The sequence below is a fragment of the Cnephaeus nilssonii genome (assembly GCF_951640355.1).
Source record: "Cnephaeus nilssonii genome assembly, chromosome: 21".
Lineage (NCBI taxonomy): Eukaryota > Metazoa > Chordata > Mammalia > Chiroptera > Vespertilionidae > Cnephaeus > Cnephaeus nilssonii.
The window spans coordinates 35,056,433-35,080,840 of NC_137092.1; the positions used below are offsets into that span (position 1 = coordinate 35,056,433).

At 58.2% G+C, this 24,408-nt stretch overlaps 1 protein-coding gene across 3 annotated transcripts; it reads left to right on the top strand.

The window, feature by feature from the left end:
- Window positions 1-3,214: 3,214 nt before the first annotated feature.
- Window positions 3,215-24,054, top strand: SLC45A3 (solute carrier family 45 member 3). 3 transcript variants are annotated; one of them, XM_079760576.1, is made up of 5 exons: window positions 3,215-3,511; window positions 17,872-18,266; window positions 19,092-19,877; window positions 20,561-20,826; window positions 22,330-24,054. In XM_079760576.1, the coding sequence occupies exons 2-5, from the start codon at window positions 18,095-18,097 to the stop codon at window positions 22,765-22,767; spliced, it is 1,662 nt and encodes a 553-aa protein (XP_079616702.1). In that variant the 5' UTR covers window positions 3,215-3,511; window positions 17,872-18,094; the 3' UTR covers window positions 22,768-24,054. The 3 variants fall into 3 exon arrangements, with proteins under 3 accessions (XP_079616702.1, XP_079616703.1, XP_079616704.1); XM_079760577.1 differs by lacking the exon at window positions 3,215-3,511 and adding an exon at window positions 3,852-3,978; XM_079760578.1 differs by lacking the exon at window positions 3,215-3,511 and adding an exon at window positions 13,877-13,895.
- Window positions 24,055-24,408: the final 354 nt, after the last annotated feature.

Consider the following 24,408-nt stretch of genomic DNA (forward strand, 5'->3'; position numbering starts at 1 on the left):
TTTTTTTTTTTAACCTCTTTATTTCCTTCCAGAATAATTTTCAGGCTACAGAGTCTCATTTTAGAATCTTTGTCTTTCCTTTTACAACCGCACATACTTTTTAAAAATATATATATTTCTTTATTGATTTCAGAGAGGAAGGAAGAGGGAGAGATAGAAACATCAATGGTGAGTGAGAATCATTGATTGGCTGCCTCCTGCATGCCCCCCACTGGGGATTGAGCCCGCAACCCAGGCATGTGCCCTTGGCCAGAATCGAACCTGGGACCCTTCAGTCCACAGGCCGACGCTCTATCCACTGAGCCAAACTAGCTAGGGCATCAGATACTTAAAAAAAAAAAATGTTTTTATTGATTCCAGAGGTAGAGGGAGAGAGAGAGAAACATCTATGGATCAGCTGCCTCCTGCATGCCCTCTACTGGGGATTGAGCCTGCAACCCAGACACGTGCCTAGACAGGGAATCGAGCTAGTGACCTCTTGGTGCATGGGTCGGCACTCAACCACTGAGCCACACTGGCCCGGCCACATACTTTTGATAAACATACCTGATTATTTTGCCACAAAGCAAAATCCCAGAAATGGAATTGTGTCCAGAGGGCCTCTCCCTCCCCCGTCCAAGTCCATAGCCAGGATTTGGCCCTGCTGGTGGCCTTTATATTTAAAAGACTGCTCGCCCCTGAACTTAAAGCAGGCCGGGGAAGACGCAAAGAGACCTCAAAGGGGACCACGGCCTGTGGATGGTGGAGATGGCAAGAGGAGATGGGAGCATCAGGAGAACTCCAGGTGCTGCTGGCTTCTCAGCCTTCTCCCAGGGCAACCAGCCCCAGCTAGGAGGCTTGCTCTGTAGGAAGAGAATAATGCTTGCTCTGAGCCCAAGGATAATGGGAAGGGGCTGTGGGGGGAGGGGGGGAGAAGCGGCTAATGCATTTTTGCCAGCATCTTTGGTTTCTCCAATATTCAGCCAGACAATTAGCAGGTCCCCAAGGATGGCCTTGCTCCTCACGTCATCCCCATTTCCTATAAATGGGAAGTGGCTGGGGAGTAGGGTGTGTGTGTGTGTGTGTGTGTGTGTGGTGAGGGAGGAAGGGAGGAAGGAAAAGGGACATAATGGTTTTCCTACCACTGACTTAGTGGGCAACTGAGACCCAAAGAAGCATCTACTTGCCCAGAATGACCCAGCCTTGTGAGGAGTAGTGTGGGTGCTGGGACTTTCTCTAAGGCTCTGAAGTCACTGGCCAGGCTAAGTGAGGGGTTGCTGCCTCTGCCTGGTTCCTGGTGCCCAGAGACTGTGTGTGTGTGTGTGTGTGTGGGGGGGGGGGGCGCGGAGGTGAGAGGGAGGGACAGGGGGAGGGAGGGAGGATAGTGATTGGACTGAAGGATTGCCTCAGTTTATCTGAAAATAGTACCCATCTCTTGAATGTCATAAGAATTAAGTGAGTAAATACATGAAAAGCATTTAGAACAGTGCTTGGCACAATCAGTAATACTTAGCGACTACTATTATTATTACACGAGGAGGCTTAGCCAGCAGAAAAAGGGGGTGGCCTTCATACTTAAAAGACTGCTCCCCCATGACCCTAAGGCGGACAGGGAAAGAAGCAGAGAGACCTCAAAGGGGACCCCAGCCTTTGGAGGGTGGAGATGGCGCGAGGAGATGGGAGCATTTTCACAGCACCCGGCGCAGGGCAGGCCCTGGACAGTGCATCCGCCCGGCTTGGTCCAGAAGGGTCACCTGCACTGGGGAGGTGTGACCTGGCCCCTATCCAGGTGAACAGGCCCTGGGTGGGTCCAGGATCTCACACCAGGCTGTTGGCGCACAAGGTGTGAGGCATGTAGGCCTCTGGCAAAAGATGAGGGAGAGGAGAAGGGGACTCCTACTGCTCTGAGCCGGAAAACCTCCCTCTTGCTCCCAGGGCGCCTTCCCCACGCCTGGAAAATACCACGTGCGGTCTCTCTCGGCTCTGTAATTTTCCAACTGACCTGGAATTCCCCCTGACTCCTGCCCTCCTTTGCGGGGCAGTGGGGACACCCGCTCAGAGACCCAGGGGCTCCTCGTCGCTCTGTTGGCCACAAATGGGGATGCCAAAGGCTTTGGAAAGCCCCTGGGAACCTGGAGGGTCACCTGCTGGAGGGGTAAGTGCTTCCTAGTTTTCATGTTAAACTCGTGAAATGACTCAAAGATAGATTTTTTTTTTTAAATTGATTTTTAGAGAGAGACGAAGGGAGAGGGAGAGAGAAACAGGCCTGCCCCCTATGGGGAATGAAGCCGAAACCCCGACCAGAATCGATCCTGTAACCTTTCAAACCCTGGAAGATGCCCAACCAACTGAGCCACACTGGCCAGGGCTCAAAAGGCAGATTCTTGATTCTTTTCTCTTCTCTGCTCCCTCCTGCACCACTCTGTTCCCAGGCCACCAGGGCTCCAGGGTTTTCCCTGTCTCTTCTCTCTTTCCCATTCTTCTTTGCCTCCCAGCTGGAGGCGCCCTTAGAGAGGACCTGGCCAAGCCTTCTCTATACGGAAGCCCAGAATAAGGAAGGGACTTGCTCCACATCACACCTGCTTGGTGGCAGAGCCAGCGCTGGAATCCAGTGCCCCCCAGTGCCCAGCCCGTGGCCCCAGCAAGGCCGTCCCTTCACAGGCATCTTCCTGTGATTTTGAAGTCTGCAAGTCAACAGCGCACGGCAATGGCATTTACCCCTCCCGATAAAACTGCAGGGAGGAAACGAAGACACTGGCCAGCCAGGGCCTCCAGCGCTCTGCCTCCCACCTGCATTGTTCAGACGCTTGTCAAAGGCACCTGGGAACAGGTATCTGTGGGGACCTTGTTCAACAGCTGACAAAGGGAACATTTTACTGGCAAGTATCAACCCCTCGTCCCCCCACACACCCCCAAGGAGAGAGAGAGAGAGAAAAAAAAAAGGAATTTGGCTTTTAACTTCAGGAAGAGGGATTGAGTCAGGTATCAGGAAGCTCTTTCTGCCTCAGAGAATAGCAAACAGTACAAGGAGTAACTCAGGGCAGAATGTGACATCTCCTTTCAAGGGCTGGTCCTGGATGGGCGGGGTGCCTGCCGCTCTGCCTGGGGACAGGGGCTTGGCCCGCAGAGCCCGAGCAGGGAGCAGGTCACGGTCACAGGCTGGCTCCCGAGAGGGGAGGTGCCCCGCGGTGCCGGGTCGCCTTTACCTAAATGTTTGGGTGGCAGCGGCGAGGGGGCGGTGCGCTGCCCTAGGTAATGACAGGGCAGTCGGGAGCCGTGCGGGGGCTGCCCGTCGCGGTCGCGGCTGCAAAGACAGCCTGGAAGACCTCGCGCTTCCTCGGCGGGGGGACCACCCCACCCCGCGGACCCCCTCCGGCCCGCTCGCCCCGCCCCCTCCTGGCCGCCCCAGCGCGCATGCTCTCTCCCCCCGCGGAGGAACCTGGAGATTTAAAAGCCGCCGGCTGGCGCGCGTGGGGCAGCCGGAGGCCGAGCTCGGCCGCGCCGGCCCGTGACAGCCGCTCGCCTCGGCCAGGTAGGAGCGCGCCCCCGCTCCTCCGGGGGGACGGGGTCCCGGCGCGGGAAGGGGAGGGGCGCGGCGCGGCGCGGCCCCGCGAGGTCGCGTGCTTCGCGCCCCGCGGGCTGGGACCGACCGCGCGGTTGGCCGTCTGGGCGCCGCCGTCCCCGCGGGTCCCAGAGGAGGTGGCGGGGCGGCCGGGGCTGCGGAGGGCGGGGCGCGCCCGCTCGGGGTCCCCGCAGGGCTGTTCGTTCTCGGCGGGAGGCCGGCTGGGCTGGACGCCCGGGCCCCGCTGTCCCCGGCTGGCGGCGGGTGGGCGGCCGGGCGCTCGCTCCTGTTGCACCTCCGCGTCGGAGTTTTCTTTGGAAAGTTGCATGTATTTTCTTCCCTTGTCTCGCGGCGCCGGAAAGGGGCAGATGAGTCACCGCGGCGCGCACAGTCCCGGACTCGGGAGCCGGGAAAGGGGCCGGACGCCCGCGAGAAAGGTGACTGAGCCCTTTGGGGCGTTCGTCTTGGCGCCGGGCTCCGGGCGGGGAGTTGAGGCTGGAGCGTGTGAGAGAGTGTGTGTGTGTGTGTGTGTGTGTGTGTGTGTGTGTGTGTGTGTATGCGCGCGCGCTCCTCTGCTCCTTCTCAGCCTGGGTTACCCCTCGGGGGAGAAGGGGAAAGGGAAGCTGAGTGCTCTGCCCTCCTGCCTTGCAGCTGCCAGGGCTCGGGGAGGAGAGGAGAGGATCTGAGACCAGCAAACGGTGTGATGAGGCGGTACCTGGGCCCCTGCTGCAGCTCCCCAGGGCTCTGGGCTGGAGAAGTCCCCAGGGACCTGCAGGGTTTCTCCAGGACGAGGGGCAGTCCTTCCCAGGGTCTCCTGGAGCCCTGTGATTTGCTCTTGCCCTTGACCTCGGGAATCAGCTTCCCTCTTGCTGACGGACACTTTTGACCTCCTCAGCTTTTCCTTCTCCCCAGGGCTTCTCCCCTGTGCTTCCTCTTTTCTCAGGAGGCCGGCGTTGGGGGTAGGGGGAGAGGTTTGGCATGGTGGTGGGTCCCTGCCGCGGGCTGGCCCTTCTGCTGTTACACGGACCTGGCCTCCGTGGGGCAGGGACTAAGAATAGCCCCGCTGCTCTCTCGCTGCCCTGGAGCCTGCAGCTGGGCACAGCCAGTGGGCCAGGGCCCGGAGTGACTCTTGCCCGGCTCCTGGAAGCATTGCTCGGAGATGGAGTGAGGCTCGGGGGCCTCTGGCTGCTTCTCCTGAGGCACTTAGCCGATCCCCCTCAGAGCCAGCCTTGGTGTGGACTCACCTGCCCGAGCCCGGGAACAGGCTGGCTTCTGAGGGTGGGGAAGGCAGGGCCCGGGAGGTGCAGGCTGGATGGGAAGCCTGAGGAAACCCACAGAGCAGCTTCTCCTAGGGAGGGAGTGGGAGCATTTGTGAGGTCACAGGCCCTTTAGTAGGATGGGTCCCATTCCCTCATTCCTCCCTTATCTCCTCCCCCCAGGCCTGTCAGGGAGCCAGGACTCTGTTGTTCTAAAAGGGCTCAGAAAACTGAAGCTTGAGTCAGCAGGATGAGTCTGAAGATAAAAATACAGCTGTGGATGAATGTGCAGCTGTGGGCATACAGGCCCTCATTTAGTGGGGGGGGGGGGGGGGGGGGAGTTTTCGTATGGACTGGCGGAGTGTGTGGTGACCTCCCCTGCCTCTCCTGGCTCTCTGAGTTACCCTGACAGGAGGAAAAGGGGGAGGAGCTGGACCGTGATTCTTGGTGGTCCACTCAGCTCCTTCTGGGCCAGTGGGTGGTGGTGGAGGGATGGTGTGGATTCCCCTTTCCCAGCCTGTCCAGGCCTCTGGAGAGAAGAGTCAGAGAGGCGGGGATGGCTGAGGACTCCAGAAGTGAAATTAAGCACTATTATCAGGACCATTATCGTCTAATAGCACAACGTTATGGATAAGAACCCAGACTGTCAGAAAGACAGGGCTTATATCTTGGCTACTCTCTTAGCTATGGAATGTTGGCAAGTTACTTAACCTCCTCTAAGCTTCACTATCCGTGGCTGCAAAGTGAGGATGAGGATAATAATAATAATGATAATACCTACTTGTAGCTTTATTATTCATTAGACAACAAATATAACAAATGAAAGTATAAATATAGTTTTATATAATATATAAAAGATATGCAAGCATAGCTCTATTAAACGACACTGGTAGAGCACTGGACTGACTGTGCCTGATAGGAAAGAAGTGCTCAATAAATGTCAGCTAGGCCCTAGCCGGCTTGGCTCAGTGGATAGAGCGTCAGCCTGCGGACTGAAGGGTCCCAGGTTCGATTCTAGCCAAGGGCACATGCCTGGGTTGCGGGCTCCATCCCCAGTAGGGGGTGTGCAGGAGGCAGCCGATCAATGATTCTCTCTCACTATTGATGTTTCTGTCTCTCTCCTCCTCTCTTCCTCTCTGAAATCAATAAAGGAATATATATATTTTTTAAAAGTGTCAGCCAGTATTAACCACATCCAGTGTATCTGTCACTGTCACTGCCTGGATGGCGGCCCCCAGCCTGGGACTCCCTTCTTGGGTTCTGCTCTAGACCTTGTTTCTTTGGGAGCGGGGTCTCCCGGACTTTGGGGAGTCAGTATGGTGAGGTAAGAGGCTGAGCTGTAGCACCCCGTTGCCTGGGTTTGAATCCTGTTTCCCCTTTTGAAAGGTTACTTCACCTCTCTGTGCTTCCTCTTCCCCCTCTCAGAATGAGCATAAGGGTGCCCACCTCACAGGATTGTGAGGATTAAATGAGCGCACGCAGCTGAAGCTCCGAACGCAGCAGCTGTAGGTAAAAAGAGCTGGCTAAGTGCCAGCTGCTGCTGTTTGGTGGCAATGAAGACAATTGTTGTGGTTTACAGTCCGAGACCAGAGTTTCTTCGCGAGGGAATCACACCATATAAAACAATATGCAAACTGTGAATGACACATAATGCGGTTGAACTTGTGGTTTGGTGCAAAGAACACACCAGGACTGGATGTCCTGGTCTCGCCCTGTCAGTATCGTGTGTGACTTGTTTCTTCATGTGTCCAGTCACCCCTGTCCCCCTTCCCTCCTCAAGTGGTGATGGAAGTGAATTGTGAGGTGATAGATAATATACACTGAGTGGCCAGATTATGATGATCTCTGAATGTATAATAATCTGGCCACTCAGTGTGTGTGTGTGTGTGTGTGTGTGTGTGTGTGTGTATATATATATATATATATTTATATATATATATGTGTGTGTGTGTGTGTGTATATATATAGTATATATATATTAGAGGCCTGGTGCATGAATTCGTGCATGGGTGGGGTATGGCCAGGGGGAGGGGACATGGGTGGTTGGACTGCCTGCCTGCTGGTTGAACTCCTGGTCGAGGGGATAATTTGCATATTAGCCTTTTATTATATAGGATATACACTGAGTGGCCAGATTATTATGCGTTCAGAGATCATCATAATCTGGCCACTCAGTGTATATTCTGAAAGGTCAAGAGCCTTCCATGCAGAAAGGTTATCTGTGGCGATTTTTAGGGAAACTGTGATGGGGAGGGTGTGCCCTGAATGTGGTTTCAGCTCCTTCTCCCCTCCCCACGGGGATCCTCGCTCTGCTCTCTGGTGTCCAGCCTAGCTTCCGTTGGAACAGTCGGTGGCCCTGTGTGCTGGACAGCAAGGGTCGAGGCTGGACCAGGGGGTGCCAGGCCCAGTGTCTCGAGCGCCGACGCCACCGGACTCCCAGCAGCAGCGCTGAAGTGTGGAGCTTTGTCCAGTGTGCTAAGTGTCCCTGTGTGGGGCCAGGGGCTGGTGACAGAGCCGTCACGGGATGGTCCTGACATCTTGCCAGAACGTCCTGTTTAATCCCCTTTTCTGCTGCATGGTGTTTGCTCTTTACGGGACGAAGTGCCGCTGGGCCCTGAATGACTTGCAGGGGGCCTCTCGCTTCTGATGTCAGAGACGGGCCTTTCTCACCTGTTGCCTTGTTTCTGTGTCTGTGAAATGGAGATGATAATATTCACCCTGCAAGGTAAATGAGAGAGGCACGTTTAGCGAAGTGCTTGCACAGACCAGGAGCTCAATACATGTTTATTTCCTTCCCGTCCTTGTTCATTCTGGATACCGACTCTCTGGGAGCTGGGATGAGACGGCAAGAAGGGTCCCATAGCCCCACAGGCCTTCAGTCACCAAAGTTAGGCCATACCGGGTGCCTAGCCAGGTAGGATGGCCTCAGGAGCAGCCAGCCTGTGACCACAGTCCCTCTGTCCCAGTGGGCTCCCACAGTCCCTCTGTCCCAGTGGGCTCTGTCGTGCGCCCTGCCTCTCTAATCTCAAGTGTCCTTTGAGCTGACAAATAGTGTCCAAGCTGGCAGCATGTGGCCCATTCCTAGGGATGTGACGATATAGCTTCCCCCTCCCGGCTCCAGCCATGAGAGAGAGCCGAGCACCTGGAAACCTTGCGTGTGGTCCTGCCATGAATCCCAGGGTCGCAGATTAAATCATATCAGACAGGAACCCTGATTCAGCTTCCCCTGTGAGGCCTTCTGTCGAGCACCCCTCTTCTGAGGGTCTGGGCAGGCTGTGCTCCCTGCTTTCTAGGAGCCGAAGGGCTAGTGGGATGGGGAGCAGGGGGAAGAAGGCCTCAGGGGGCAGGGCTGCCTGGGAAGTTTGGGAGAAAAGGGGGATCCTTGACAGTGTGGGTCCCAGGCAGCGCTGCAGGAGGGGTGGGACTTGAGCTGGACAGGGCTCAGGTGAGAGGCCCTGGAGGGCAGGTGACTGGAAGCAAAAGCAGGCCCAGTGCTGATGAATATCCTCTTGGACCCAGATCTGAGAGCAAAACTCGCCCCTTGATTTGGGGTCTGGTATTCTTTCTTTCCTTCTTTCTTTCTTTCTTTCTTTCTTTCTTTCTTTCTTTCTTTCTTTCTTTCTTTCATATTTTAAATTTTTTTTTATTTATTTCAGAGAGGAAGGGAGAAGAAGAGAGAGAAACATTAATGCTGAGAGAGAATCATTGATCGGCTGCCTCCTGCACGCCCCACACTGGGGATCAAGCCTGCAACCTGAGCATGTGCCCTTGACTGGAATCGAACCTGGGACCCTTCAGTCTACAGGCCGACGCTCTATCCACTGAGCAACACCAGCTGGGGCGGGTCTGGTACTCTTTCCACCACGCCTCACTGGGGAGGGGCCAAAGGAGGCGGGGTGTGTGGAAGGCCCAGGCCTCAGGGGCTGTGTTTTGCAGATAGCTACCCTTTTCTGCGTCGTGTTCACCTGTTTATCTTTATCTCTCTCTCTCTCTCTCTCTCTCTCTCTCTCTCTCTCTCTCTCTCTCTCTCTCTCTCTCTCTCTCTAACCTGCTCATCCTTCAAGGCTCAGCAACATGGCTACCTCCTCTAGGAGGTCCTAGAACTGAACACGTCCCACTGGAGGGACTTGTGTCTTTGCACCTGTACCACCTCTGCTAACAGGGCTGCAGTCCATTGTTCCAGCACCTTCTCGGGGGCTAGCACACAGTGGGGCTCAGAGACTGTTGGATGGGTAGTGGGTGAGTCTCAGTGCTCTTTGGTGTTCCTTTGGGGGAGTTTAGGTTGTACTCACTGAGGCATACTTCCTCCAAAGGTGGGCAAACTAGAGCTCTTTAATAATCATACTCATACTCATAATCATAATCCAGGCTTTTTTGGAGCCTGCTTCCACCTTGCTCGCCAGTGACTATTTTTGAGGGCACATTTCCATAGGACGGAGTCTGGCTGGTCACAGACCCGGATATCAGGGCTGAAAGGTCCTTAGAGACAGTCACATTTGAGATCCTAGAGGTGGGACATGGCAGAGCTGGGAGCAGCACCCTTGTATGACTCCCCGCTCTGCTCTGCTCATCTGCGGGTCTGCCTCGACCCTCCACCCCTGGCCTCATTCCTGTACCCCTTCCCTCCGAGGGAGGCCAGGCTGCAGGTAGAGGACAAGGGTCATCTGTGCAGATGGGGAGAGCTGCCTGGACTGGCTGACTGGCAAAGTTCAAGTTCACTAGGAGGGAGGCCAGTTCGGGTTTCACGTTGCAGGGGCTGTAGGAAGAAGAGAGAACAGGGAGGGGGAACTTCCCAGTGGCTTGGAGGATGTGCCCAACTCCCCATCCTCCCACCTCCGTCCTCTTTCCCCACCCTGGGCTTAGGGATTTCTGGGGACCACTGCCCCACATTGTAGGGAAGCATTTATTGTGGCCCAAGTAGAGAAAGAATTTGGTTAACTAATTTCAGCCAGTGACAGAGTCCAGTTCTGGGAGGGCATAGGGAAAAGGGCAAATTCTGCCCCCAGCTGTCTCGGTTACTTGGCTCAGTTTCAGGTGACCGCTGACCCTTGGCACTCTGACGTACCGGAGCGGTGTGAAGGCAGGTGAAGGAGGGTTTTTGGTGGCAGTGGTGGTGGTGGTGGTGGGTGTGAGATCGCATAGCTGTAGAGTGGCAGAGAACCCGAGACAGCATCCAGGCTAGTGCTCACGTTACCGGTGTGGCAGCCGAGTCCCAGAGAGGTGAAACGGTTCTCCAGGCAGCACAGCTGTAGGAGTTGCTGAAACTGGACCACACTGTCCTGGCTCCCGGTTCAGAGCACTTTCGAGAATTTTCAAACGGTGTGAATTTTTCATTCAACCCTTTTTATCTATGCAGCCTTGGGCATGTTCGTGGATTTCTCAATTTTCATTCTTGGGAAATAGGAATATTAAATAGTGCCTACTTTGTAGGATTGTAGAAATGGTATGAATTAGAGAGAGGAGGTATGTCAGTTACCCAGCACATGCCGGACACCTCCTGGACAGTTGGTAGGTATCAGCCACGGTGATGGTTTCCCCTGAGGACGGGAACCTCCCTGTCTTATAGCATTGGGAAGTTTATCCGTCCCTCCACCTGCCTTCCCAGCCTCCTACGCAGGCAGGTCTGCTGCACTGACCTCTGCTCACCTGTTGGGGCCAACACCTGGGAAGGCATTTACATTCCTGGCATTCCTCTTGCCTCTGGGGCTGGAAGAGGCTCCAGTTGAGAGGAGAATGGGAGGGAAAATAAAGGGGTAGCTGGTTGCCCTCTGACCTCTGCTGCTCCTGTTGGGGAAAGAGCAACCTCTCCAGATTGCTCCGCCGAGGAAGCCTGGGCAGCTGAAGAAGAGGCCGCCAGGAACTTCCATAGGCAGTGGAACCTTCGCTCTGGAAGGCTGTTCGAAAACCGAATCATTTCCCCCCACTAGAAATAATGTAAATTGAATTAATCCATTCCAGGCCCCCAAATGATTCCCTGTTTTAATCTTTCTTATACATAGTACATGTCTATTGTACTGTTTATAAATAAACACTTTAAAAACAAAAAGGACACTAAATGTAAATGAAAATTTAACAAAAAGGAAAGGAAATGTACAGTAAAAAAGGAAAATCTATAATAATAAAACCATAATATGCTAATTAGACCGGACAGCTGAACAACCTTCCGGACATCATTCTGGATGTCCTTCTGGATGAAGCCGCTGGGGCGGGGGCCGAGGCAGAGGTGGTTAGGGGCAATCAGGCAGGCAGGCAGAGTGGTTAGGGGCGACTAGGCAGGCAGGCAGAGTGGTTAGGGGTGATCAGGCAGGCAGGCAGGCAGAGGTGGTTAGGGGCAATCAGGCAGGCAGGCGAGTGGTTAGGGGTGATCAGGCAGGCAGGCAGAGTGGTTAGGGGCGACCAGGCAGGCAGGCAGGCAGAGGTGGTTAGGGGCAATCAGGCAGGCAGGCAAGTGGTTAGGAGAGATCAGGCAGGCAGGCAAGTGGTTAGGGGCAATCAGGCAGGCAGGCAGGCAAGCGGTTAGGAGCCAGCGGTCCTGGATTGCGAGAGGGATGTCTGACTGCTGAGGGATCAGGCCTAAACTGGCAGTTGGACATCCCCCTAGGGGTCCTGGATTACAAGAGGGTGCAGGCCGGGCTGAGGGACCTCCCCCCCACCCTGTGCACGAATTTTGTGCACCAGGCCTCTAATCTATAATAATAAAAGCATAATATGCTAATTAGACCAGATGTCCTTCTGGACGATCTTCCGGATGAAAGTTGGGCTGCAAGTGAAGCCCAGGTCCCGGGTGCCAGAGGGAAGCTGGTGCCAGTGGCTGGGGGAGGGGGAGGGGGAGAGGAAGGCCCACTCTTGCACGAATTTCATGCATCAGACCTCTAGTTTAACAATAATTATAAGCAGCAAAAACAAACAAACAAAAAACAGGAAAATATTCACAGCACAATATCCTGAGATTTTAACAGTGAGTGGTAAACTGACTCATATTTGCACATGCTTTCCTTTGTCACCCAAGAGATGTGTGACTGATCACACAGGAATCGGCATGAAAGGGTTGTCAGGTTGAGAAGGGAATTGTTCAAGATGGGAGACGTTCGAGAAACCAAGGTCTCACTGTACTTTCTGTCAAACCTAATGGCTATGAAGTTGGTCGTGTTGAGCCAAGTTTTCTTGCCTGTCAAATGGGTCTACTCATGTACCCACCTCATCGGGCAGGTGGAAGATGGAAATGCTCGCTCGGAAGAGTGCCTGGCACATAGTGTCTCCATGGTAGCTGCTATTATTGACTGCAGATGAGAAAGCTGAGGCTCAGGGAGGTCAATGAGCAAGGTCACAGTCAGAATAAGGGGTAGAGTTGGCATGCAAACCCAGGTCAGACGGATTGCAGAGTCTAGGTCACCCTCAGCACCTGCCAGGTTCAGGGGTCTGCGGCCTCGGGCTGGGGGTGGGGGGTGGGGGAGTGAAAGAGAGCTACCCAGGTTGTCTTGGTGTGGAGGGTGACCTTGGTCAAGGTGACTCAGTGTGACCTTGGGTCACAGCTGTTCCCAGAAAGGAAGCCTGGTTGGGAGACCCATTGCCTGGAGTCAGATGTGCATTTGTGTCGGCTGTCACCATGGTGCCAGGTGACCCTTGGGAGGTGCTTGGCCTCGACTTAGGCTAGCCAAGGTGAGGGTCAGGCCTGTCGTCGGGTTGGAGAGGGGAGGAGAGATCAGAGTGAGCTCAGGGGCTGTCCTCCCCTCCCTTCCCCCAGCCTCCTCTGGCATTTTTTGCTCCTTTCAGAAGCTGGGCTGCGGCTCAGACAGGGCAACAAAAGCAACTTTCCTCCGAGCCACTGCCACCTGTTGGGTTTTCACACATCGGGGCTGAGTGCGGGGAGGGAGCCGTTGCCCTTTTCCCAGTGTCTGTGGTGTGCCCCCTCCGCCCCCCCCAGGGCCTGGGATTCTCTTTGCTGCCTAACGTGACAGGGCTCATGAGCTGGAGGGGGTGGGGGGCCCACAGCAGCTGGAAGGGGAATTGAGTGGGAAGGGGCTGGTGCTGGCAGCCGGGGGAGAGTTTGATGGATTACTCTGTGGGCCTGGAGGTTTCTCCCTAATCCCCCTTTGTGTCCCAGCCTGCAGCCCCCGCGCTCTCTCTGACAAGCTGCTAAGCAGAAGGCTTCCAGTCCGAGTGAAGAAAAGGCAGCTCAGCGGGCGAACTCTAAATCCCTGGCCTCTGGGCCCCGGGGGAGGCGGGAGCAAGGGAGCCAGTCTGGGAGGGGACTGATCTTCCTCCTTCAGCCCGGCCCTTATTCTCACAAGTCTCCGTAAGGTGCAGGGGTTGCATTCGGAGTGGTGTGGGCAGGTGTCTGTGGGAGCCCTAAGTCGTGCTCCGTGGCTGTTTGTGCAAATCCCGGCCTTTTTATGGGGTGGGATCAGGAAAAGCAGACCCTCGCTTCTTTGGAAGTATTTGAGCCCAGAGCATCAAAGACTAACGATGGGTTGGAGGGTGCTGAACCATGATGCAGTCTGATCCTGTGCCCCTTCGCCCAGCTGCCCGGGGCGGGACACGGCCCTGAGACAGTGGCGGCTCATCGCCTCACAGGGATGCTCACTTTCAGGGGCCCTGGCTGCCAGCATGGCTTCTTTCTGGGGTGTCCTCGGGGTCCCTGTGGAGCTGCATTTCTGGAATGCAGTATGCTGGGGTTTGCTGGGTCAGGCCAAGGACACTGGTCCCAGGGACTGCGGCCAGGGGGTGGCTGACAGGTGGCTGGGCTGGTGAATCCCCAGGTCTCTTCCCTGCCCCCCACCTAGAGGGCCTGGGAGAGCTCAACCTGGAACCAGATTCTGGGGTCCAGTCCTAGGTGGAGGAAGGGGGGCGGGGTCCTCCCCACCTCGAGGTCTTGCAGCCTCCACCTGAAGGTTGCTCCCCACCCTCAGTCCTGGCCTGGGGTGGGACTGCCACCTCGTATAGGGTGGTTCGTTGGGGAGATTGGAGTAACCCCACCCCTCTGCCGCTGAGTCATTACCCCCCTGGCTAGCCTGCCCGGTCCCCAGTTTCCTCCTGGGGGAGGGGGAGGGGAACAGGAGCGAGCCTCCCCAGGAGCTGTGAGAAAGCCGGCTGTCTTTGTGAGTGTGGAGGGGGGAGGTCGCCTGCCCGGCGGGGTCAGGGTGGGGGCTGCTGCCGTTTGATGTGCCCGGGCGGGGTGTGGGGACGCTGGCCCGAATAAAGAGGCCATAGAATTGCTGCCTGACACTGGCCCACCGCGGGGCTGCCTCCGCCCGGCTCCCTCGGCCTCTGTCTGTCAGTGTCAGCCCAGGGACTCTGCTCCCCACAGCTCCCCTTCAGCCTTGCGTGCGGGGTGGCAGAAGCCCCTTTGAAAGCCCTCAAAGGCCCCTTTATCCGTCCCTCTGACCCGCCCTGCCGTAGGGCGCTGAGGGAGGGGGCTCGGTTGCCTTTCCTCCCGCCTCCTCCCCTGGGATCAGAATTTTGGAGAAAGTTCAGGCTTAGCTTCTGGCGTTGCTGTTTCGTTTCCCCACACTCCCCGCTGGGCCTGACCTGAAGTGGGTGTGGCCGAGCCCACCGCCTGCTCGGGGATGCCACGTGGTGGAGCAGGGGCGCCGTCTAGGTCTTCGTGTCTGGAGCTGGACAGACAGAAGGCAAGTTCACGGACCCCGCCGGGCCCTTGGCTCTCTGGGCCGGGGTCCTGCTCCCCAGGGTGAGGAAGGATGGCGCACTTGGGCGGAGCCCCAGGGAGGTGCGCAGAGTCTTGGGCTCCCTCCAGCTTTCTTGCTGCCCTGTTCTGGGGGCCAGGAGAAGACGGAGGCCATTTGGAACTTGAGAGGGTCTTGCCCTCGAAGGCGGAGGGCCCTGGTTCCTTTCTGGGAGGTCTGGCCAGACCCCCACCCCCCACCCCCCTTTCAGTGCCTCCTCAGCCCTCCCCACCAGGTGTGTGGAGTCCGCCTCTGTAGGTTGATCTTCTGTTTGCCAGACAGGCAGATGCTCCCAGAGCAGTGGCCGGAGGGTGTGAGTCAGAAGCATCTCTGAGCCTGGAGGGTACGGTGTGTGTGGGGGGGATTGGGTCCTGTCTCCCTTCCTCCGACCCTGAGGGGGACAGGGAGGGAGCTCCCCACAGGGGACTGGCAGTGCTCCATCACCCCGAGTTTTAGCCCGCGCCCTGGGGCTGCTTGTAGGAGTGAGCCAGGGCAGTGGTACCGACCCCCTTCCTCTCTGGGCTCTGGGCCTGGGAGCCAGAGGGCCTGCGCTGGTCCCCCCCCCCCCCCCCCGCCCCCATGCCCAGGGAAGCGGGCCTGGAGGGACTGGAGTTAGTGCTGAGGGTGCCCTGGGTCACCTCCTCCCCCTGAGGGCCCGGAGTGGGGATGAAGGGGGCAGCCTGGGGCACTGGGGACGATGCACGGAGAAGAAAGGGGCTTTGGAGGGGAGAGCATTCTTTTGGCTTGGGATTCCTCAGGCACTTCCTGGCGGGAGTAAAGCCCCAGGGTGGTGAGAGTGCCCTGGACCCCCTCCCACTCCCCCCCCCCACACACACACAACATAGACATCCAAAAGAGGCAGACGGGCTCAGTAACCGAAGAACAGTGGGCAGAGCAGGGCCCGGAGCCAGCCGACTTCCTAACCTACTCCTTTCAATGAATTCCTCACCTGGCCCAGCCCTGGTTTCCAGGTTAGGCCTCTGTGGGGAGGGGAGAGGTGCTGAGGAGGGGGCACGGGCGAATGGGCTATCTGGGTTGTAGGTGGGTGAGGGGAGAGTCCTCTCTGCCCGCACCCCTTTTCTCTTTCTCCCTTGTGGGCTGAGGAGCTGGGTTCAGGGAGGGAGGGAGGCGGGGAGGCAGGTGGGTCATTAGTAGCAGCTGGAGAGCTGCAGTTTATTTTACACGAGAGCAACCTGGTCTTGGAAATGGGGGAAGGTGGTGGGTGAGGCTGGGTCTGACCACTTCTGTTTGCCCAGGGAGGGCCTGGCCCTTAAAATCCCGAGCAGGTGAGTGTCCAGGGTCCGCCCACGCTGAGGGCAGGGAGCGGACTGGGCTGGAAGCCTTCTGACCCAGAACCCCTCCCTCCACGCTGGAAAGCACCCCTGGCCTCTGTGCCATCCACTGCTTTCCTTCTGGGGGTGCTGCGGCCAGGCAGCCTCTGGGGAGGGGCTTGGCTCAAGCCGAACCCACGCTGCCCGGCTGAGAGTGGCAGCCGATACCCCCTTCTCCCTTTGGGGGCCTTGGGGGCCAGTGTTTTACACTCTTCCCATGCCACCGAGTCGGCGCCCTTTCCCAAAGCGGACGGGCTGGGTCTGAGCGGAACTTTGGGGAGGAGGTGGCTCAGCCTTATCTGATCTGCCAGCTGCAGAGCCCCGGTGGCAGTTGTGGGATGGAGAACTCTGCCCAGGATTGATAGCCATCTGATTTCTCTGTGGCACAGTGCAGAGAGCACACATTGAGTAACACCCACGGCCCTGGAGAGCTGTCGTTTGAAAAGATGAAAGAGGTTGAAGTGCCAGATTATGAGATGCTGAGTGAGACTGGAAGAGGGGGTGAGTGGAGGCCGAGGGTGCTCCGGGTGGGGAGGAGCCTGGAGCCTGGCCCGCTGCCACCGTGGACTTCAGCATCTGTAGGACTGAGCCCGCCAGGCAAGGGCGGCTCCCGTCTCCGACCCCCTGCGGCCTGGGCTCTGTGCACCCATCTCCTTCGACATGGAGGACAGGTTAGAGCAGTGGTCGGCAAACTCATTAGTCCACAGAGCCAAATATCAACAGGACAACGATTGACATTTCTTTGGAGAGCCGAAAACCGGCTTCGGCGCGTGGGCCACGAAGTTTCAATAGCACTGTACGTGCGCACCCGCACGTGGTATTTTGTGGAAGAGCCACACTCAAGGGGCCAAAGAGCCGCATGTGGCTCGCGAGCCGCAGTTTGCCGACCACTGCGTTAGAGGACTTGCTTTTTCACACCCGGATGCCCCTTCTATGCCTCCTCTGCGTGGCTGACTTGATCTTCCCTCTTTTGTGGTCACTTCTGAACAGGGAAGACTGCAGTAGGTGCTGTTATAAAGCAGGACCTGGAGGCCAGCTTCCCCGGGTCTGGGGAGGGGGACACAGGGAGGGTGCTAGGACCTGGAGGCCAGCTTCCCAGGGGCTGGGGGGGTGGGGGGCGGGGCGAATAGGGTGGGATCTCTGTGCACAGAGGTCAGGCCTGGAAGGAAGGGCTGAGGGACTTCTCCCCTGAGAGTGGAGTTGTTTGGGGAGCAGGGAAAGGCTGCCGGTGGAAGTGGTGGGGCATCCTGCCAGCCCAGGGGTCACAGGGCAAGGCAGTTGCTGACAGTTGGTGGTTTCACACCCCGGCGAGGCGGGCACCTGGGAACAGCCTGGCCCAGCCGTGGTCCCACTGTCCCCACTGTCCCGTGACAGTCGGGCAGCACGGGTGGGAATGTTTCCTCTCCATGAAGGCCGAGCGCGGGAAGAAGCTAAGGGAGAGGGGTTCAGGCCCAGGTTCTTGGAGAGGAGCGCTCTGTCAGTGGGTCAGTGACAGACTCAGACCCACACAACCAACCACAGCCTCCCCTCCCTTCCCCTCGTCCTGTCGGGGGGTGGGGGGGTGGGCGTTCTGGTGCAACACGGCTCGGGGCCAGGCAGTGCAGAGCAGGAGGCGCTGCTCTTAACAGGAACGGCCCAGCTTTGGGAAATGAGAGAGAAGCAAATCGGCCCGGCCTGGTGGGGATCTCCAGGGGCACCTCGATAACAGGGCCTGGGGATCCGGGAATTCAGTTGGTTTTATTTTTTTATTTTTTTAAATTTTTTCCACACCAGCAGGCGAGGGCAATTGCAAGGGTATGTATCCAAGACAGAGAATAACCGACACCTGTTTGGCTCTGGAGTGTGCTGAGGTTTAACAATCATATTTACCTTATTCATTATGCCAGCCTCGGGCTAATATTAACATGCATTTCCGGACTGGGCAGGAGGGGGTGGCACCTGGGTGGCAGGGCCCAGCACCAGCCTGGGAGTGACCAGGTTTCGGGGCCATCCGAGCAAATCCTGGAGGCCCGGTTCCCAGGACCTCGCACTCAGTGTTGGATGTGTTCCTGCCCTTTTAGGACCTGAATGACATGCCCCCACCGAGGCACCCACGGCAGCGGGCATTTGTCACGGGCTGAGAAGCGGGACCTGCACGGAGGGCTGGCAGAAATGGGCTCCCGGCTGAGTCCTCGGCAGTCTGTGGCAGTGAGGAGGAGAGGCCTGGGCGTCTGGAGCGGGGCTGGGATGAGGTGGCTCTGGAGTGAGTGACGGGGTCAGAGCCCTGCCCGCCCCCGGCCCGCCATGGTCCAGAGGCTGTGGGTGAGCCACCTGCTGCGGCATCGGAAAGCCCAGCTCCTGCTGGTCAACCTGCTGACCTTCGGCCTGGAGGTGTGTCTGGCCGCAGGCATCACCTACGTGCCACCCCTGCTGCTGGAAGTGGGGGTAGAAGAGAAGTTCATGACCATGGTGCTGGGTAAGTCACCACCTCCTCCTGCCTCCGGTTCCAGATACGTGCCACCTGGGCACAGGGCAACGGTGCCTCTGTCCACAGAGCCACTTGGAGGGAGCGGGGGCTGTCTGCTGGGTTGGTTGGCTGGGGACAGGGGTGACTCTGGGCTGAGAGGGTCCCAAGAGGAAGAAAAGGGTACAGGGACATGCCCTGGTCATCACTATACCCCTGGCCTTGCATCATGACCGGCTCATAGGAGACACGGTAGAAATGGCCCTTCCCCTTGGGCTGGCCCTTTCTAACTATCATCTATTATCTCATTTAATGCCTGCTGCAAGCCTTGGAGGGTATCTAGTCCACAGAGAAGATAATGGAGGTCTCTAAGAAGACAGCTGACCTAGCCAGCTGTACAGCTAGATCCTGGGTAGTAGGGTCAGGGTCTCCCAGCCGGGCTCCTGCTTACCTACCTGTGGGATGAATTCTGCAAAAGCCACTAAAGGCAAGTGGGCAGCATCGTGAGTGTCCCAGGCGGCAGGGGCTCTGCCAGGATGATGGGCTCTGGAGTCAGACCCGCCTGCTGAAGCCCTGCCTCCTGCCCTCCTCGCCCTAGCCCTGGACACAAGTCTCACTCATCAGTCGCTCCATGCCTCAGTTTTCCCACCTGAAAATGGGGCGTTAGTGATCCCAGCTGTGAGGAGTCCATTAGAGTCCCTGAGTACTCAGCACAGGGCCCAGGACAGGAGCGGTCCTCCCGGTGCGAGTATCACGGTCATTTCCATCCTTCCCATGGAGGTTGGTCTCCCCGCCCCCGCCCCAGCCTCTGGCTCACACTCCTTGCCTTTCTTGCAGGCATCGGCCCAGTGCTGGGCCTGGTCTCGGTCCCACTCCTGGGCTCAGCCAGTGACCACTGGCGTGGGCGCTACGGCCGCCGGAGGCCCTTCATCTGGGCCCTGTCCCTGGGCGTCCTGCTGAGCCTCTTCCTCATCCCGAGGGCCAGCTGGTTGGCGGGGCTGCTGTGCCCGGACACCCGGCCCCTGGAGCTGGCACTGCTGATTGTGGGCGTGGGGCTGCTGGACTTCTGCGGCCAGGTGTGCTTCACCCCCCTGGAGGCCCTGCTCTCCGACCTCTTCCGGGACCCAGACCACTGCCGCCAGGCCTTCTCCGTCTATGCCTTCATGATCAGCCTCGGGGGCTGCCTGGGCTACCTCCTGCCCGCCATTGACTGGGACGCCAGCGCCCTGGCCCCCTACCTGGGCACCCAGGAAGAGTGCCTCTTCGGCCTGCTCACTCTCATCTTCCTCACTTGCGTGGCGGCCACCCTGTTTGTGGTCGAGGAGGCGGCGCTGGGCCCAGCCGAGCCAGCGGAAGCGCTGTCCGTCCCCCCCAGGCCGGCCCGCGGCTGCCCATGTCGCGCCCGCCTGGCTTTCCGGAACCTGGGCGCCCTGCTTCCCCGGCTGCACCAGCTCTGCTGCGGCGTGCCGCGTGCCCTGCGCCGGCTCTTTGTGGCCGAGCTGTGCAGCTGGATGGCGTTCATGACCTTCACGCTGTTTTACACGGACTTCGTGGGTGAGGGGCTGTACCAGGGTGTGCCCAGGGCCGAGCCAGGCACTGAAGCCCGGAGACACTACGATGAAGGTAAGGCTCCTTGGCCGGGGGGAGCGGGGAGGAGGGGCTTGGGGGGCTCAGGCCTAGGGGCATGCCCACCACCTGTGCCTGGGCAGGTCGCTGTGCACCCCTGCACCCTGACTCCCCCATCAGGAAAACGGGCCCAGCCTCCGTGTGCAGCTCCTCGAGGTTACGGGGCAGCTGAGCCTGCCGTCTCGGGAGAGCCTGGGGCTGCTCTGGGAGTTTGATCAGGGCCCTTGTCCCAAAGTGACAGAAAAGGCCGCGCTGATTTAAGGTCCAAAGGGAGTGGAGGAGTCCAGCCTGGCGTGTCAGGTCTGCCTGGTCGATGGTGTCCCCTACTCCCACTCCTGACTTTCCAAATCCCCTGACTTTCCAAATTCCAACACCTTGCGGCCCAGGTGTCCTGGAATCTCGGAGCCTCTGGCCGAACTGTCTTTGTGTCCCTCTCGTCCTCCTAGCTAGCTGAGCACTAGCTGGGCCTGCCGACCCACCCTCAGAGCGGCTTCCTCTGCCCTTAGCCAGTAGCTCTGGCCACACCCCCTGAGATCAGTGGGACAGCCTAGACTCCTGGGGTTTACAGGTAGGGTAGGAGGGTGCTGGGGAGCAGGGCCCCTAATTCTGAGCACCCCCCAGATTGTATTTGGCCCCTCCCCCTCCCTGTCTGACTGCCTCTTTCCTGCCTCTCTGTCTAGGAGTCCGGATGGGCAGCCTGGGGCTGTTCCTGCAGTGTGCCACCTCCCTGCTCTTCTCCCTGGTCATGGACCGGCTGGTGCAGCGGTTCGGCACCCGGGCAGTCTACCTGGCCAGCGTGGTGGCTTTCCCCGTGGCTGCTGGCGCCACGTGCCTGTCCCGCAGCGTGGCTGTTGTGACCGCCTCAGCCGCGCTCACTGGGTTCACCTTCTCCACCCTGCAGATCCTGCCCTACACACTGGCCTCCCTCTACCACCGGGAGAGGCAGGTACTCACACCCGATGCTGCCTCGGGCGGCGGGGGTGGCGGGGTGGAGTGGGGCTGGCCTGCCCAGAACTGGGCTCAGGCGAGAGACAAGAGACGTTGGAGAAAGCAGTCTTTGATCCGAGGGGAAGGCCACGCAGCCCCAGGGCCAGAGACGTGGGCTGCGGAAGGAGGGTATAGATTAGATTCTGGGAATGACTTCCTGGTGTCAGGATTATAAAGCACTTGAGTGGATGATTGCAGGAAATGCAAAATCCTTCTCTGGGGGAGTCCTGAAGAGGCCTGCCAACAAGCCCTCTGACTGCTGGGTTGTGCTGTGGAGGCCGGGGGCGGGGCCAGGTGACCTTGGGGCCCAGTCTCTGCAGACCGGAGTGGGGAAGGCCCAGTGTCGGGCAGGGGCTGGGAGGGCGGACTGACCTGGGCCTGCTTTGGTCTCCCAGATGGGGAAGGCTCCTCACTGTCCCCTCTCCTGCTTTATCTTCGTCTTCCTATCGAATTCTCTCTCTTCTTCTCCTGCTTTTTTCCTCTTCCTTTGTTCCCTTCCCCCACCCCCTCGGCCTGACACCACTTGCCTGGACACTTTGTAAGTGGGGGCCTCACACTAGCCCCTCCAGGGCCCCCCTTTTGTGGGAAGCCCCCTGACCAGGCTATATGGTCAGCCTTGTCTCCTCCGCTGGCCCCGCTGAGCTACAGTCCTGGGCGCAGACGGGCAAGAAGCTGGGGTGTCCCCAGGGAGGAGATGCAGGTGTGTCCTCAGAGCTTCCAGACTTGGGGAGACGTGTGTCTATGCCCTTGTAGGACATGAGTGGGTTGCAGAAAAGCAGCAAACTGAAGGCTGGTGAGCCGAATCGGTAGCTGCCGGGGTGGAAGGGATGGAGGGAGGGGCCAGGGTTCTGGTTGGGGGAACCTGGTTCCTGAGACCCCTGTCCGCACACCGATAACCTTCATCAGCCTCCACGCCTCTGCTGCCCTGGCTGCGGGCTTGGGGCTGATGCCCCGAGGCCAGGCTTGGGCACGTGCACTGGTGCCAGAGAACATCCAGGGGCCGGTCCTCCCCATGGACCGAGGAGCAATTCTATCTCCAGGGGCCTCTCTAGGCTCCAGCCTCACTGGTCTTTCCTGGGGTAGCAGGCAGGGAGGGGAGGGCTTGGGAGGCCCATTCCAGCCGTCGCTGATGGCACACCTGGGCCTGTGCATCGCCTGCACCTGTCTTTGCCCACTTCCGTGAGTGGTGGGCTCCCCGGGGGGCAGGGGTGAGCTCTGCTATGGATCTCAGACCTAATGCAGCCAACTAGACTTCTAGCTTCAGATTTGTCCTGTCCCTGCCCCCTGCCCGTCTCCCACTCCTGAAGAGGGTTCTGACTCGACCCAGACCAAGCTCAGGTTTCTGACCCGCTGCCTGGTTTTCACTAAGGCCCGTGGACTGGTTTGTTCTCATCGCTGGGGGACTCCCACGCCTGGATACACACCTGTCCTCGTCCCCTTGTCCTTCCTTCTGTTCCCCCAGGTATTTCTTCCCAAGTACCGAGGAGATGCTGGAGGGGGTGCCACCGAAGACAGCCTGATGACCAGCTTCCCGCCCGGCCCCAAGGCCACGGCCCCCTTCCCCAACGGACACGTGGGTGCTGGAGGCAGCGGCCTGCTCCCCTCCGCGCCCGCGCTCTGCGGGGCCTCCGCCTGCGACGTCTCCATGCGTGTGGTGGTGGGCGAGCCGCCTGAGGCCAGGGCCGTCCCAGGCAGGGGCATCTGCCTGGACCTCGCCATCCTGGACAGTGCCTTCCTGTTGTCCCAGGTGGCCCCGTCCCTGTTCATGGGCTCCATCGTCCAGCTCAGCCAGTCGGTCACTGCCTATATGGTGTCGGCCGCAGGCCTGGGTCTGGTTGCCATTTACTTTGCTACGCGGGTAGTATTTGACAAGAGTGACTTAGCCAAATACTCGGTGTAGAGCACTTCCCACCCACTGTGCGGGGGGCCTGCCTCCCTGGGTCCCAGCTCCCCCCTCTTCCAGGCTCCATAGGGCTGTGGGGCTGGCCTCCCGGTTCCTATTGCTGCCCAAGTGGTGTGGCTCTCTGCTGCCACCCCATGGCGGTAAGGTGCGTAGCTGCACAGATAGGGCACTGTGGCTTCCCCATCTCTCCAATCGTTAGGGCTGTGGCTGAGTCCACATGGGCCTAAGTCTGGACTTGCAGGGAGAGAAGGTCAGGGCATTTGACTAGCACCGTGCACTGGAATTCAGGACTCTCGCGGGATTACCCAGGCTCAGGGGTAACAGCTAGCGCCCTGATCAAGACATACCAAGAGAAGGTACTTGGGGAGCTGAGTAAACTCAGCCACCAGGTCTCCTCTCTCCAAGCCCCCCTATCCTGTAGGTTCCCCCAATGTTGCTCTAGTGTGAAACTCTCCCCCCCAGGATTTGAAAGTATGAAAGTTACTTGGGGGGGCAGGTGTCTGAGGGGAGTGGGGACAATGCCTTTCCACAGATTCCCCCAGCCCTGTTTCATCAGGGCGTGGCTTGTGGGCCCCTGTGTCTCCATCATAGGGACACAGGCCTTTAAACACTTAACTTATTTATTTAGATAGAGGGGAACCGATTCCCAGCTCTGTGTTGTCGGTGTCTGGGAGGTGACATCCTGAACGACGGTCCCCTGAGATGGCTGGCTATTGGGCTAAGCATGGCCAGAATCCCCTTTTTCCTGGAGTGATTGGTCTGGCCCCAAAACTTTCTCACCCAGGAGCTTGGGAGCTCTGCTCGCCCCAGCTGATCCCAACTCCTCTCACCCAAGGCTGGTCAAGGCGGAGGAGGGCTGGGCTTCAGGTCTGAGCAGCCTCCCTGGACTGCCCTCCTCTCTTGGCCCAGCGTGCCCCGCCCGACTCCCCTCTGCTTCCTCTAGGACTGGGCTGATGAAGGAGCTGCCCACCCCCGACCTTTCTCCACTGGCTTCACAGCCGCTCTTTGGGGCTGTTTCGGGACCAGAAGCACTCAGGGTGGCTCCTCGAACCTTTATCCGTCTCGGCCCCCAGGGCATATCTGTGCTTGGGGACACTCGCACAGAATCTCAGGAGCACCCCCTGCCTAGGCTAAGGAGGGCATATCTCTGGGGGGTTTTAAGTGCCGTTTGCAATAACGTCATGTCTTATTTATTTAGCGGAGTAAATATTTTATACTGTATGTGAGCAATCAGAATATAATGTTTATGGTGATGAAATTAAAGGTTTCTTATATGTTTAATTGGCCTGTATTTATCTGCTCTGCTGGGAAGGACCAGATTTCTCTGATCCCTTTTCATTGGAGTTGGGTTTTTGTGGAGGGGGGTTGAGGGGGCGGGCAGCTTCAGTTCTCAGCGTCACCAGCAGGTGGAGCCATAGACCAATACTCCGGTCCTTTGGTGCTTGGGTGTGGCTGTGCTACCCCCTGGATTGAGGGGTTCCTTTGGGAATGTGGGGGAGATGAAGGGTTGGGAGAGTAGGGGGTGAAGGGGAGTGGGGGCATTTTCCTTCTCCAAGGGCTCATCGTATGTCCAAGGAGATGGAGCAAGCACCCATTATCAACTACAGCAGTACGACCTCGCCTGATGTGCAGGTGAGG